Genomic DNA, 15,244 nt, shown 5'->3' with positions numbered 1-15,244 from the left:
CAGTCCGGCCGAGCGCTTGTTGCCAATCCCCCGGGTTGCCTAACGGCCGGATCGCTGGAACGCGCGGGGCCCGACGGCCCCCGCGGCTGTTGCTGGGCCCACCCACACTTCCGACAGCCTGCCCGAAGGGGGCGGGACGTCGGGGCGTTTGGCGACGCTCCCCGGCGGTGACAGCTGGCGGCGAGCGCGGGCGGCGGACTTTGGCGACGTTCCCCGGCGGTGACAGCGGACGGCGCGCGCGGGCGGCGGACTTTGGCGACGCTCCCCGGCGGTGACAGGCGGGGCGGGGCGGTGGCGCGGCGGCCTCGTTCCGGAGCGGGCGGGCGCCGAGCGCGGCGCGGCGCGGCGCGGCGCGGCGCGGCGCGGCGCGGGCGGGCGGGCGGGCGGGCGGGCCGGCAGGGGATGCCGCTCGGGGCGCCGCGGTCCTCGTGCCAGTGAGCGCCTCGCGCCGCCGCAGCCATGACGGTGGAGTTCGAGGAGTGCATCAAGGACTCGCCGCGCTTCAGGTGCGCCCCCGGGGCGCGGCGCGGCCCTTTGTGATCCGCGGGGTCGCCGCCCCTCGGGGCACCCGGGGCCGCCGGGGGATGGGCGCGGGCGGGGGCGCCGGTGCCGCCTTTGTGCCCGGCGCCGGGGCCGGAGGCGAGAGCAGGAGGACACGTCTTGTACAAAGCCCGCAGCGCCCCGGCCCGAGAGCCCGGAACAAAAGATGCCCCTTGTGCTGCTCGCCGCGCGCGGAGGGTGCGCGCGTGGGGCGGGGCGGCCGCCGGCGCGGCCACCTCTCCGTGGGAGTGTCCGCCCCGCTTTGTGTCTGCACCTCCGTGCTGGCCACCTGCACAGGGCTGAGACCTAGCCGGGCGCTGCAGCCCGGCTGTGGCCAGGGTCGTCTGGGTGCGTGGGGCGTCTGCCCATGGAATCTGTCTTGGTCCGCGTGCCCAGAGCAGTCAAGGGGGCAGGCAGCTGGAGCCTCGGTTAGGGCCTCGGGCGGCTGCTTGGCAGGGGTGACCTAGGCACCTGGCGGGGTGGGGGCTACCAGAGCAGACTGGGTTCTAGGGACTGGTGGAGGTTCTGCGCTGTGGCCGGCCCTGGGTTTGTGCTTTTAGTCCTTCCTGGGAGTGCAGGCGGGCTTATTCGTGTGGACACGTTCATGCTGAGCGCGCATCTGCTTTAACGGGGCACCTCCCGTGTGTCAGGTGCTCATGCTTGTGCTCGTGCTCGGGTGCACACGTGTGAGTTCTGCCCCTCTGCACCCTCCCTTGAGGTGCCAGACCTTGGACGTGAATGTGTGGGTGAGCTGCACCCCTGGACTGGCTGCTTGATGTGTACGTCCAGACTAGTGATGGGTGCACGCACACGTGTGCATGTGTCACCTCTGGGTGTGAATACAGATGCATAGTGGGTGTGTATCATAAAAGTATCAGTTTAGGCACTAAACATACGTTAGTTTGTTCCTGTGTGGATCTCAGCACGGGGTACGTGTCTATACACGGCATCCACGAGTACACCCGTCTGCGTGTGAGTTGCGCTGCTGCGTGCATGCATGTCTGATGGCATGTGTGCATACCTGCCATGCCTCTGCACACTCGCACTTGGCCGTGCGTGTGTGCACGCGCGTGTGCTGGGTCTTTGGGGTGTGTTAGCCGGAGGGCCTGTGTGTGGGTGCCTGGCGGGCCTCAGCACCAGTGCCCTTACCCCTGACTCCCTAGAGCCAGCCCCTTGCCCAACCGCCACACAAGGGGTCAGCAACAAAAGCCAAGGAAGGCTGGATGAGGGGTAGGGGTCGGACCAGAGCGTGGCCCCAGGCCCTGGGCAGAGTGCTGAGGGCCACCCTCTGTGTTCTCCCATCTTCTGTTCCTGACTGCTTGAGGGAGACGGTGTAAGCAACTCAGGCACCCGTGATCCTGGGCCCCCAGCACGGCCCAGGCGGTGGGCGGAGGTGTAGCCGGGGCCTCAGCTGGGGGCCTGGTCCTGGCTGAAGCACCCCAGCGTCACCCTGGCCCCTGGCTGAGAAGCCTCGTGCTCTTCCTCCCCATCGCGGAGGGGCCCAGGCCCAGCTTGCCTGGTTGGATCAGGGCCACGGGCACCCCATTCACCTCCAGGCCTTCCCTCCCACACCAGCCCACTCGCGGGTGGCACCCACGGTGCGGCAGTGGGTGCAGCAGCGCCTGGGCTTTGGCAGGCTTCCTTTGAGAGTGCCCAGCCAAGCCCGGGCTGGGGTCCAAGGAGATCCCCCGACCTTGGGCCACAGAAGCTGCACCGGGTGGGTTTTGGTTGGGCTGAGATGTAATGGCTTTTGAGGCTTTTCTGGGGTCCCCTCGTCAGCGCTGCTGAGGATGTAACCTGGACTTCCTGGAGGCCAGCCTGGGGGCAGGGGGTTAGGGCGGGGCCAGGCAGGAGAGTGTGGTCAGCGATGCAGAGCCCCAGCCCTGGGAAGGGGGACACTGCGGACGCGCCCTTGGCCTGGGGGAGCCCCACAGCCCCGGGATGCACGTGGCTGGAGGGGTCCAGACTCTCTCAGACCGGCGGGGTGCCGCTCACCCCTTGTTCTTGGTGCCCCCTCCCCTGGGTGGGGCTTCAGGCGCTGAGTCATGGCTCTGGTGGGGGAGCTGGCCTCACCCTCTTCCCCAGCATCCAAGCTGTTGAGGAAATCCTGGAGGGAGAGCAGGAGAGGAGGCCTTGGTCCATGGGGGTGGGGAGGAGAGACCTGAGGGGCGTGGGGCCCCCGGGACGGACTCTGCTGAGCGCCCACCTGGTCCCCGTGAGCCCACTTGTCAGCATCTGGTGCGTCCCACCCTCACCAACGCTCTAGGGACCAACCCCCCATCCCGGCCCAAGGGTGACAGCTCTCCACGCAGCTGGCCAGGGCAGTTGGGGTGGCTGGGCCTCCAGGAGCTGCGTCCCCTTCTTCTGGGTGGGTGGTCCTTCCCTGCCCTGGGACCCTCGGAGGGGGAGGGGGAGGGGGAGGCTACAGCAGCGGTCAGGGTCCTGCAGTCTCAGGCGGGGGCACCTGCGGGCCGTGGGCCACCACCGGTCCAAGCAGACATCCCCTCTGACCCCTTCCTTCTCTGGAACTCAGACGCCCCTCAGCCTGTGGGGAAGGGATAGGGGCTGCTCAGAGAGGAGGAGGGTGGTGGGACGGTCCAAGGGCCCTGACGGGGCAGCCTGGCACTCACCCCATACCTCCTAATTGAGGGCATCCCGAGCTGCACCCCACGTGAGGGACTAAGTCCCTCCCCCCCAGGCCTGGGAAACCCTGGAACGTGCCCTCTGCCAGCCGCGGGGGCCGCGAGGGGCCGCTAGACCTGGACAGCCTCCTCTCTGCCCGGCCCTGCCCTGGCCCTGGCCCTGGCCCTGCCTCTGGCCGCTGGCCGGAGCTCCTTCCCTGTTGTCCCTGGTCCCCAGGAGGCCAGATGGGCCCAGCTCGCCAGCTGAGTGGGGTGGGGAGGGCAGGATCCTGGCCCTATTTCCCTGTTTCCTGTTCCCGGAGTGTTGGGGGGTGTCACGTGCCTGATCCATCTGCCTCTCGCCTTGCCTTCCGGGATTCTCCGTCCACTGGCTTCTCTGGTGATGTCATACATTAACTCTTCCCTCCCCAAGGCAGCCCCATTGCCAGGCCGCCCCCCGGGAGTGGGCTCCTCCGAGGTCTGACCCACTGCTCCTGCCAGGCAGACAGGACCTACTTGGTATTTTGAGGTTGGGGAGTAGGCAGGAGGTAGGGGCACGCCTCTGCAGGCGGCTCACGGTGTCGTGGAGCAGCTCCCGGCTGCGGGCTCTGCTGAGACAGGTCTGCCCAGCGCCTGCCAGCCCCAGGCCAGGGTGGGCTGCAGCAGAAGCTGAGGGGTGGGGGGGTCCAGATGGGGTTTGGGGTCAACTCTGAGCCCTGGAGAGGGGCAGGGGCTGGGCTGGGGGGGTGACCAGCGAGGCCCTGCATGTGCACCTCCACGGGGCCCCGGCCCCTCCCTCTGTGCTAGGGACCTGTCTGACCACCCCCTTCCCCCCATCCACAGACCCCAGATGGGGGCCTCTATCTGCCTGGGGTGGCAGTGGGCCCTGGTGGCTCTGCGGCTCTGGAGTCACCGTCCCAGTCCTGCCCCCTCCCCACCTCCCTCTTCCATCCCCCCTCACCGCCAGCCTCCACCTCCTGGTCTGTTTGAGGGGCGCGTGGAGGCAGGTGGGCCTGCAGGGGCCAGTGGCCGTCGGCAGAGTAGCCCCTTCCCACCGCTGACCCCTTTGGGGAGGTGCCCGGGAGGCGAGGCCGAGCTGAGTCGGTGGGGGAGGCTTGCTGCAGGCGGGTCTCCAGCCACCCTGTCGCTGTCGCAGGGCAACTATCGACGAGGTGGAAACGGACGTGGTTGAGATCGAGGCCAAACTGGACAAGGTGAGGGGGACCTGGGGGCACACGGAGGGCCCGGGGCTACTCTCCCTGCCCCCCGCGCGGCCCTGGCCCAGCTCACCCACGGCCACCAGTGTGAGCACGAGTGTGCGTGTGCACAGCACGTGGGCCTGTCCATCACCGGCCTGTCACACCCGTACCGGGGTGTACATGCCACACACACACCTGTGTCTGCCGGGTCTCCTCCCGACAAGCCAAGCAGGGTGGGGGGCCTTGGCGGGGGGCGGGGGCAGCTGCCAGGGGGCTGTGCCTCCGAGTGCCTGGGTTAGGGGCCAAGGGCACAGGCAGGGGAGGGAGGAGGGCACAGGCTTCAAAGCCAGAGGGAGGAAGGAGGGGCGGCACCCCTGAGCCCCTTGCCGGCTGGTCCTGCTGACCCTTGTCCGGGACCACACGCCCCCCCGTCCGCCCCCGGGCCCTGGGTTCCCTGCTTCCGGCTTCCCTCCCCTGCTCCCACCTCCCACCCTGGAGCCGAGGCCTGGGGCACGCCAAGCTGTCCCCCAGCACCAGGTGGGCTCAGGAGGGTGGGCGGGCGGACGGGCAGTGGCCTTCCCTTCCCGCCCGGGGCTGCTCAGGGGCAGCTGTGTCATGGGCACTGACGGACCCTGAGCTGAATTCCGGCTGCCCTGTCCGGGTCCCTGCCCGTGTGGCCTGGCCTCTTGGTGGCGTGAGTGTCGCCCCATCCATCGTCCTGTCTGCAGCTGGTGAAGCTGTGCAGTGGCGTGATCGAGGCTGGCAAGGCCTACGTCACCACCAACAGGCTCTTCGTGAGTGGCGTCCGCGACCTGTCCCAGCAGTGCCGGGGCGACACCGTCATCTCGGTGAGGGGGCAGCTGACCTCTGACCTCTAGTCAGGGGCGGGCGTGGGCAGACAGCCCCTCAGGGTGCCCTGGCCTTGGGAGCAGGTGGGCGTCTGCGCTGGGCTGCGGGGGCCACTCTGTGGCCTGTGGGTGGGAGGTGCCAGACACTGGGGGCACGGCCGTCCCATCTGAGCAAGGGTCTTCCCCCACCCACCCACCCTGCCCCCAGGAATGTCTGCAGAGGTTCGGAGACAGCCTGCAGGAGATGGTCACCTACCACATGGTGAGCCCTGGCCGGGTGGGGGCGATGGGGGGGGCGGAGGGGAGGGGAGGAGAGGGCAGGGCCCACCCACCCGGCTTCCTGATCGTCGTCCCATCCACCCCCATCCCAGGCAGCCCCCGCCCCCACCGCTGCGGGCTCCCTGCAGGCCCCGCCCAGCCTGGAAGGCTCTGGGCTGGCTCCGCGTGAGCTGAGCTGGCAGGGGCGGGCGGTGGGGGCGGCCACGTCTCTGCTCCTGCAGTCTGGCCCGCGGGGGGGCACGTCGCTGAGACACTGCTGTGTCCCAGGTGAGGGCCGGACCGCTAGCGGGGAGGCACCTCGACCCTGCCCGGGGCTGAGGGCAGCGGGGGCTTGGGGTGGGCAAGGCCTTAGAGGGTCATCCAGGGCCACCCGGCAGGGGTCATGGGCCAGGCGATGGAAGCATCTCCCAGGCTGACCCCACAGCTACCGGATGACTCCCAACCCCGCTGCTACCCGGGCTGGGTCTGCGTGACCTCGAGCCCCTCGGGGCCCCCAGTGTGGACACACAGAACAGACCGAGGCACACGTGGGTGGTCAGACCGTGGCCTGGAAACCAGAGCCCCAGACTAAACAAGGGGCCCATCCCCTGTAGGGGAAGTTCAGAAATAAACCAGCGCCGGATGGCTCGTCCTGCCCCATGTGTCTGTCTGTCTGTTCCTGGTCAGGCCCCAGTGCTCTCTCCGCATCGAGGGGTCTGATTCCGGGTCCAGCCGGTGCTGCAGGGAGGCCCCACCCTGCCCCCAGGCCAGATTACTCGGGAGCTCCGGCTGCATCTCCATCCCTCTTACTGCAGGGCTGGGCATCCCCCACGTGGCCTCCCGGGGCCTGGGCGATGGGTGTCCCTCGGGACTCTGTGTGCGCCTGCCCTGTCCGGGCTGATGTGGGGTGGGCCATAGGAGGGGGTCCATCTGGGACAGCGTTGGCTTCTAGTCTGGCTGAGAGCCAGGTTGGGGGGACGGGCAGGTGGTCACAGCTGTCGCCTCTGGCCGCCGACCCAGGCCTGGGGGCCCGTGACCCTGTGAGGCCGGCTCTGTGAGGGTGGGGCTGGGCGGGCCTTTCCCTGGTTCTCACCTGAGGGGACAGGGGCCTGGCCTCTGGGGTCATGTGGGGACAGACGCCTGACGCCCGCACCCTCCTTTGCCCCCAGATCTTGTTTGACCAGGCCCAGAGGTCTGTGCGGCAACAGCTCCACAACTTCGTCAAAGAGTGAGTGGCCCCGAGGGAGGCCTGGCCTCTCCTGGCCCCGGGAGGTGTCGGGGTGACACCCACGCTGGAAGGGGGAGCAGACGCAGCTACGCTTGATCTGGGAGGGTCCAGGGGCCTTGGCAGGGGTCTCAGCCCAGTGCTGTGTGTACAGCTGGGGACCCCCCGAGTGGAGAGTCTGGAGTCCGGGGTGAGGCTGGGGGTTACCCCAGGCTGGACCAATCCTGGGAGTGAGGTGGTGAAGGGGGAGGGGGCCCCAGCTCAGGGGAGGGGCCTGAGGAGGAAGAGGCAGGGAGCGATGGCTGCGGGGGTGGGGGAGCAGGGCGGGAGCTCTGGAGCACAGAGGGGCGGGGAGCAGGGAGAGCGTTTCAGAGAGATGGGAGACCCCACGTGCACCCCTCCTCGGACCCCCTGGCCTGACGCCCACCGGCCTCCAGAGATGTGCGGAAGTTTAAGGAGACTAAGAAGCAGTTCGACAGAGTTCGGGAGGACATGGAGCTGTCCCTGGTGAGGAATGCCCAGGCCCCAAGGCACCGGCCCCACGAGGTGGAGGAGGCCACGGGGGCCCTGATCCTTGCCCGGAAGTGCTTCCGCCACCTGGCGCTGGACTACGTGCTCCAGGTCAGCCCCCGGGCGTTCCCGTGTCCCTGCAGACGGGGAGCTGGTGTCTGGAGGGGCCCCTCTGGCTTGAGAGAACTTGAGATGCTTGGGAACGGACATGGGGGGCGGATGCCCACGCAAAGGCCCGGAGGTGGGGATGGGCTAGGGACAAGCCAGGGCTGTGGGCTGCGGGGGCGGAGGCCTCGAAGACCTTGCTGAGGCAGGCCTTGGAGGGACTTGGAGCACGGGAGAGAATCTGTGGCTTTGCCTATGGGAGGGACCCAGTGTCCTGAACTGCGACCATGAGAGGATGGATGCGCACCTGTGCAGGGAGCTGAAGATGAGCTGGAGGTCTCGGGGGACCACAGCACCCTGAGTGGACAGTGTGGCAAGGTCCAGGTCGTGGCCCAACCTTGGCCCTGACACCCCTTCACCTGTTCACTCCTCCCCTGGCAGATCAACGTTCTCCAGGCCAAGAAGAAGTTTGAGATTTTGGATTCTGTGAGTGCTGGATGAGGGGGAGGGGTTGCCCTCGAGTATAGGCACGTGCCGCAGGCGTGCTGGGTGTGGGTGCAAAAGCTGGGGCCCCGGCCACTGCCCCTGGGGGCGGGGCCTCACCTGCGTGCCCCCCCCCACCCCCCAGATGCTGTCCTTCATGCACGCCCAGTACAGCTTCTTCCAGCAGGGCTACAGCCTGCTGCACCAGCTGGACCCCTACATGAAGAAGCTGGCGGCTGAGGTGAGCCTGTGGGGAAGGGGCCCCGGGGCCAGCTTGTCAGGGGAGGGGGTCCACGTCCCTCTCTGTGCCCCTCCCCACACACAGCTGGACCAGCTGGTGATCGACTCGGCAGTGGAAAAGCGGGAGATGGAGCGCAAGCACGCCGCCATCCAGCAGCGGGTGAGGCCCTGCAGCCCTGGCCGCCCCCCGAGGGGCCCCGGGTCCACTGCCCCTCACCCTGCTCCATGCGAGGACCTGGGGGGCCCAGCGTACAGACACGCGCCCCGTCCCTTCCCAGGCCCACCCACTCTCAGGCTGACTCTGATCGTCTTTGAACTGCAGTCAGAGGAGGGGGTCCCCATCCCTCAGGGTCTCAGCACAGTGGAACGGTCACTTAGACGCCAGCGCCAGCCCCCTCAGCCCACAGACGCTGCGGCTGCAGCTGGGACGGGGATTCTACTGCGGCCTCGTCTGGCCGGCCACAGCTGGCCTGGCGCGGCCCGGGGCAGAGATGGGCTGCGGGGCGGGAGCTGCCGTCCCCAGCCGGCAGGGAGGGGGCAGGGCTTCACTCACTGGCTCTCTCTCCCTCCCGCCTCTCCTGCTCCCGCCCTCAGACGCTGCTGCAGGTGAGTGGGTGCCCACCCTGGGGGGAGGGGGCCCCCGGTGGGCAAGGCCTCTGCCCTTCCCGCCCCGCGGCGTTTCAGCACCAAGGACACCTCCACGGCCCCAGCGCGGCGGCCCTGAGCAGCTCCCAGAGCGCGGCCCGCTCCAGCCGAGGTGGCTGAGCTGGGACCGTGTCCCCTGCGTCCCCTTCGTCCCCTTCGGGAGCAGCTGCAACTGTCCCTTCCCGCCCCCACTCAGCCAGGGGAGCAGGTGGCTGGGCCTCCTCTCCCACTGCCGGACACCCAGGACAACGCTCAGTGTCTCCCCAGCCCGCGTGAATGGAGCTCTGTCAGGCTGGCCGGGGCAGCCCAGCTGGCGACGTGAATGGGGGGCAGCTTCCTTCCTGATGCCAGGGCCTGCTGCTCTGCCAGGCTGGGGGGTGGGGGCTGGAGCTCTCCGGGCCCCCAGCTGTGACGGGAGGCGTCTGCCCCCACGGGGTTTCGGGTCAGGAAGCGGCTGTGAAGACCCCCCCTCCACCTTGCCTCTGGGGCAGCCCGAGAGGGCGGTGGTGTCCCCGCAGCCGCGGGCGGGTGCTCACTGGGGGCCGGGCTCCGACCACCCCCAGGACTTCTCCTACGATGAGCCCAAGGTGGAGTTTGACGTGGACGCTCCCAGCGGTGTGGTGATGGAGGGCTACCTCTTCAAGAGGGCCAGCAACGCCTTCAAGACGTGGAACCGGTAAGGGAGGGCCCTTCCTCAGGGTGCAGGGCAGACATGGGGGCTGGCCCGGCCTGACCCCTCCTGGCCCATCCCCCTGCCCAGGCGCTGGTTCTCCATCCAGAACAGCCAGCTGGTCTACCAGAAGAAGCTCAAGGTGCGCTGGGCCCAGGGCAGCAACGCCCGGGGCCTCCCCACCGGGCCTTGGGGTGGGCGATTGGTGGGGGGCGTCACAGGGCTGAGGACGCTGATGGGCACCAAAGCCCGAGTGGCCAGGGACAGAGGCCACTCAAGTCTCAGCCGGTCCGCCTCTCTTGAGTGGAGCAGTGGATGGGCGGTCGGTGCAGGGCAGGGCTGGGTGCTGAGTGCAAGGGCCACGGCGGTGCCGCCCGCAGGACGTGCTGACCGTGGTGGTGGACGACCTCCGGCTCTGCTCCGTGAAGCCCTGTGAGGACATTGAGCGGAGGTTCTGCTTTGAGGTCGTGTCGCCCACCAAGTGAGGAGGCCCAGCCCAGGGCGGGTGCGGAGGGAGCCCCTGCCCGCCCGGCCTGACGGCCCCCTCCCCACAGGAGCTGCATGCTGCAGGCCGACTCGGAGAAGCTACGGCAGGCGTGGGTTCAGGCTGTGCAAGCCAGCATCGCATCCGCCTACCGGGAGAGCCCTGACAGCTGCTACAGCGAGGTGGGCCCTCCAGCGCCCTGCACACACGTGCACAGCTCCCGCAGGCCGCACGCAAGCACGTGTGTGCATTGTGTGTACGCGCACGTGAGTGTGTGCACACATGCGGGCGCAGGCTCGGGCCTCAGGGGCCCTGGCCTGTGCCGGCACCTGCGTCTGGGGAGGAGGAGGGGCCCCGCTGGGGAGACTGGGGCTGGAGCCCCCAGAGGGCTGAGCGACCCCTCACCCTGTCTCCAGAGGCTGGACCGCACGGCGTCCCCGTCCACAAGCAGCATCGACTCTGCCACGGACCCTCGGGAACGCAGCGTCAGGGGCGAGAGCGTGCTGCAGCGCGTGCAGCACGTGGCTGGGAACAGCCAGTGCGGCGACTGTGGGCAGCCGGACCCGCGCTGGGCCAGCATCAACCTGGGCGTGCTGCTCTGCATCGAGTGCTCGGGCATCCACAGGTGGGACCACTGGGTGGCCAGGCGGGGCGCGGGGGCCAAGACGTGCCCTGACTCCCCCTCCCCCCGCCTTGCCATCCAGGAGCCTGGGCGTCCACTGTTCCAAGGTGCGGTCCCTGACCCTGGACTCGTGGGAGCCGGAGCTGCTGAAGGTGTGGGGGGCCGTCACAGGCCGCTGGATGGCTGGGGGTGGGGGGCGGGGGGCGGGAGCCAGGTCTGCAAGCTTGGGGGGCGTTCGGTGAGCTGGGCTGATGCCCGCACCACCCTCTCCTGCCAGCTGATGTGTGAGCTGGGAAACAGCACCGTGAACCGGATCTACGAGGCCCAGTGCGAGGGGCCGGGCAGCAGGAAGCCCACGGCCAGCAGCCCCAGGTGAGGTCGGGGGCAGCCTGGGCGGGGCCAGGGGACCCCCGGCCCACGAGTGCAGCCTCACGTCCAGTCCTGGTCCAGGCAGGACAAGGAGGCTTGGATCAAGGACAAATATGTGGAAAAGAAGTTCGTGCGGAGGCCGCCCTCGGCACCGGCCCGGGAGGCCCCACGGCGCTGGCGGGCGCAGAAGTGCCAGCGCCACCACAGCTCCCCCCGTGCCCACACCACCCGCCGCGGCAAAATCCGGATGGAGCCCGTCCCGCCCTCTGTGGCTGCTCTGTGCTCAGGTGGGAGGGGCTGGCAGGTGCGCCCCAGCTCACAGGCCTGGGCAGGGCGTGAGCCTCCAGACCCTGGATCCCAGGGAGGCCGGGGTGAGGGGGGTAGGAGGGGGGCAGGGCTCACGGGCACCCCAAGCTCTGCCCACCTCCCACCGCGGCCTGGTTCCCGCCCTGCAGGCTCCACAGAGCCCAGGTTCCGCAGGGACTCCCTCTTCTGCCCGGATGAGCTGGACTCCCTCTTCTCCTACTTCGACGCGGGGGCTGCTGCAGCCGGTCCACGCAGTAAGTCCCCTGCTGCCCACCTCCCCGCTCAGCCGGGGCAGCGTGGCAGGGGCCAGGCACGCTCGCCTGGAGGGTGGATGAGTGCGGGACAGCCGCGGCCACTCGCTCAGGGACCGGAGGGACGGGCTTTCCTCGCAGGAGGGACTGGTCGGGGGATGGGGAGAGTTTGGAGGTCAAGCAGGGCTGAGGCTGGGACAGTATCTCGAGGGGCCAGGGGTAATTTGGCCACTGGCTTGGAGGCTGGGGCCATGACCCTCAGGAGTGATGTGGGCGTGTGTGCTGTGTGCACACAGGAATGTGTGTGTAAGGGCATGACTGTGCTCACAGGTGAACGTGTGTGAGTGCATGTGCATACGTGTGTATATGCGTGGGCGTGTGCCCATGCACATGTGCACGTGCCTGCTGGGGGCCGGACCGGATCCCGAGAGACAGTTGTGTGCATCTTCCCCAACCCCTCCTGGAGTTTGGGGTGCAAATGCTACAAGTCAGGGCTCTCCCCCTGTTAACCGTCTGTCAGCACCCACTGGCCTGGGGCGTGTGGGCAGAAGACGTAGGTTGGGGCCAAGAACTGGCTGGGCTGCTGGGGTGACGGGGGTCCCCTCGGGCAGCAGAGGGCGCTGTCTCACCATCCCTCAGCCTGGGCTCATCTGTGAGGGCTGCCCTCGGGTGAGCAGGGCCAAGTTCGCTCACTGCTGCCTGGGGCTGTGTCTGGGGTTTGGCAAAGACCCCACCTCTGGGCGGTGACCGCCCCGCCTGCACTGGCCACAGCTAGGGCTGACCTGAGAGGGTGGGCTTCCACCTGTGGCTGTGCTCCTCCTGGGGGGCCGGCGATCCTGGCTCTTTCAGGCTGTTACTTGATTCTCTCCCCTTTCCTCCCATCCTGGGCAGGGCTCCCGTCTGCCTCACCCCCCAGCATCCCCTGGAGGGCGGGTGGGGTGCCAGCCTTCCCGCAGGGCCGTGGGAGCAGTTAGAAGCGCTCAGGACCTCCTCTGCTTGCGGACCCTGCAGGTCTGAGCAGCGACAGCGGCTTAGGGGGCAGCTCCGACGGCAGCTCGGATGTCCTGGCCTTCGGCGTGGGCTCCGTGGTGGACCGCGTCGCTGAGGAGGGTGGGTGCGCAGCTCCCCAGTCTGGGCCCGCCTGTCCCCCACCGCGGGCCGGGTCGCCGGCCCTGACCGCCCGCTCCTCGCAGAGGGTGCCGCGTCAGAGGAGTCCAGCGGCGAGGCGGACGGAGAGGCGGAGGCCTGGGGCTTGGCGGACGTGCGCGAGCTGCACCCCGGGCTGCTGGCGCACCGTGCGGCGCGCACTCGAGACCTCCCCGCACTGGCCGCGGCTCTGGCGCAAGGGGCCGAGGTCAACTGGGCCGACGCGGAGGACGAGGGCAAGACGCCGCTGGTGCAGGCTGTGCTGGGGGTAAGTGGGCGCAGGGTTGCACCCTTCCACGGCGCGCACGCGGGGCCCTTGCCCTCCGCTGAGGACCGGTCTTGGTCCTGCTGGGGCGCCCAGGGTGGCGTCGGGGTGGGGGTGGGGGGTAGGGGGGTGGGGGGACAGGGGCCCTGCAAGGGACCATTTCTGTGGCTCCGCTTGGTCTGAACCCACCCCCCTCCACCCCCCAGGGTTCCTTGATCATCTGTGAATTCCTCCTGCAAAACGGAGCAGACGTGAACCAAAGAGACAGCCGGGGCCGGGCGCCCCTGCACCATGCCACGCTCCTGGGCCGCACTGGGTAAGTCGTGGGTGGGCCGTCCCACCCCTTCCCCTCCCCCTCCCCTCCCCTCCCACCCCTCCCCCCCACCCCCCCTCGCCCCCGTGGGCCCGGGTCGCCTGCCGGTACCTGCCCAGGGCCCGCCCCGACTTGCCCCTCCGCCCTCAGCCAGGTCTGCCTGTTCTTGAAGCGGGGGGCGGACCAGCACGCCTTGGACCACACGCAGCAGGACCCACTGAGCATCGCGGTGCAGGAGGCGAACGCAGACATCGTCACGCTGTGAGCACAGCACGGGGGGTGGCGGGGGGTGGTGGGCGGCGGGAAGTGGGCGGCGGGTGGAAGCGCCTCACGTGGCTCTCCCTCCTCCAGTCTCCGTCTGGCGCGCATGGCCGAGGAGATGCGTGAGGCTGAGGCGCCCCCCGGCCAGCCGGGCCCCCTGGCTGGCAGCAGCCCCACCGAGCTCCAGTTCCGCAGGTGCATCCAGGAGTTCATCAGCCTCCACCTGGATGAGAGCTAGGGCGGCCGGGCCTTGGCGGGACCCCCACCGGCCCATTTCCCGAGAGCCCCGGAGCTCCTGGAGCCCTGCTGCCTGCTCCGCCCCGCTTGGAGTTGCCCTGACCCCTACGGCCCGGAGCAGGACCCCAGCACTGAGTCTTCTGAAGCTCCATGTCTCCCCCGGGAGGTGCTGCATCACCCCACCCAGGGACCCTGTGTCTTCGGGTGACCCCTCCCTAGGGGGCCTGGGTTGCTCGTGTCACAAACCACTCTCAAGGCCCCACGTCACCTCGTGCCCCTCTCTGCTCCCCCAGGCCCGTGTCACCTCATGACCCTCTATCCCTGGGGCCCATGCCGCTTGGTGCCCCACTCTGCCCTCAGGGCCTGTGTCACCTTGTGCCCCCACTTTACTGCCCAAGAACACTGACCTGATAGTAGGGGCCCTCCCACACCCCCGGAACCCCTCCACTAGGCCCTGGGGCTGGCGGCTGGCCGCCAGCATGTGGCGAGGGCAGAAGGGGCCACCCATCCAGGGAATCAACCCGCGTACCTCACTTAGTGACCCCAGCATCCAGGCTGGGCTTCTTGGGTGCTTGGGGGGCTCTGGCCTGGGGCCTCAGCCCTGGCTGGGTGCGGATGTCCCGAGGCCGTGTGGCTGGCCATGCAGGCCCTCGTGCCCCGCAGCCCCGCCCATCCCCCCCCCCGCCCCGCCCGCCTTTTCCCACAGCGGGTGGCAGGGGTGTGGCTCTTCCCACCCCTGCATCCGATGTCCTTTGTCTCCTTTGTCACGGACTGAGGGGTTTTCTACAATGACCTCGTTCTCACTTTGTCTCGCGTCTTTTCTCTGGACTCAAGGACCACTTTGACCCCCAGCTCTGCCTGCAGCTCAGCCCTGCCCCCTCACCAGCCTTTCCCCCCCACCGCCGGCTTGGCCCATGGGGCCTCGGCTCACTCCCCAGGGCCTTCTGATGCCTTCTGCATTCCCCTTCCCAGAGCCCTGGGGCACTGGCTGGGCCTCTCCCCAGCTCGGGCCCTCGGCCAGGCCAAGGCCAGTCGGTTGCTCACTATGCAAGGAGTGCCCAGGGAGGCCCCATGGGCAGTAAGGTGGGTGCGGACTGGGCCCCCAGCTCCCTCGCCTGCTGGCTGTGACCCCTAGAGAGCAGCATTAACGCCTTCCTCTCTCCCTGCTTGAGCTCTGCCCCCACCTCCCGCCCCACTGCCTGCATCAGGGCCTCTGCTGCGGCCTCGGCTGGCGGGACCCGCCTCCGTTCCAGATCACGATTAATAAACCGGCCGCTTGCACCTGCCGCCTCGCCTCACCCACCTCACTCCGCTCTGTCTCGGCTGGGGAGGGGGGCGGTCTCTGTGTCCCCTGCTTTCCCCAAGGGGAGGCCCTGTGTGGGACAGCACCAGTCGTGCCCCCAAAGGATGTAAGCCAGAGCCCGGTGCCCCCACCGGCGGCCTGATGGAAGCCAGGGCTGCTTTGATTAAAACCAACTCCTGATACCCCGTTCCCTGGCCCCTCTGCCCTGCTCTGGGGTGGACACCACCCGGCGAGGACGCTCTGGACCTGGCCTGGTCCCCTGGGCAAGCTCTGGCCCCACGTCCTCCCACTCCCCAGCTCCCACCACGCCCGTGACTGAGGAGGTGGAGGTGTGGCCTGAGGG

At 69.0% G+C, this 15,244-nt stretch overlaps 1 protein-coding gene across 1 annotated transcript; it reads left to right on the top strand.

Annotated features, from left to right (window-relative positions):
• The first annotated feature begins 385 nt into the window (after positions 1–385).
• Positions 386–14,884, top strand: ACAP3 (ArfGAP with coiled-coil, ankyrin repeat and PH domains 3). The gene is made up of 24 exons (XM_059893734.1): positions 386–506; positions 4,318–4,375; positions 5,089–5,208; positions 5,417–5,470; positions 6,636–6,694; positions 7,129–7,312; positions 7,748–7,792; positions 7,935–8,030; positions 8,115–8,189; positions 8,624–8,635; positions 9,238–9,350; positions 9,435–9,486; positions 9,725–9,825; positions 9,899–10,010; positions 10,245–10,453; positions 10,533–10,602; positions 10,728–10,822; positions 10,901–11,106; positions 11,275–11,379; positions 12,388–12,486; positions 12,570–12,790; positions 12,994–13,103; positions 13,251–13,361; positions 13,452–14,884. Exons 1-24 carry the CDS (start codon positions 460–462, stop codon positions 13,597–13,599), a joined length of 2,502 nt encoding a protein of 833 aa, XP_059749717.1. The 5' UTR covers positions 386–459; the 3' UTR covers positions 13,600–14,884.
• Positions 14,885–15,244: the final 360 nt, after the last annotated feature.

This window comes from Balaenoptera ricei, chromosome 1 (assembly GCF_028023285.1).
Source record: "Balaenoptera ricei isolate mBalRic1 chromosome 1, mBalRic1.hap2, whole genome shotgun sequence".
Taxonomy (NCBI): domain Eukaryota; kingdom Metazoa; phylum Chordata; class Mammalia; order Artiodactyla; family Balaenopteridae; genus Balaenoptera; species Balaenoptera ricei.
This window is presented reverse-complemented; position numbering and strand designations above follow the sequence as displayed.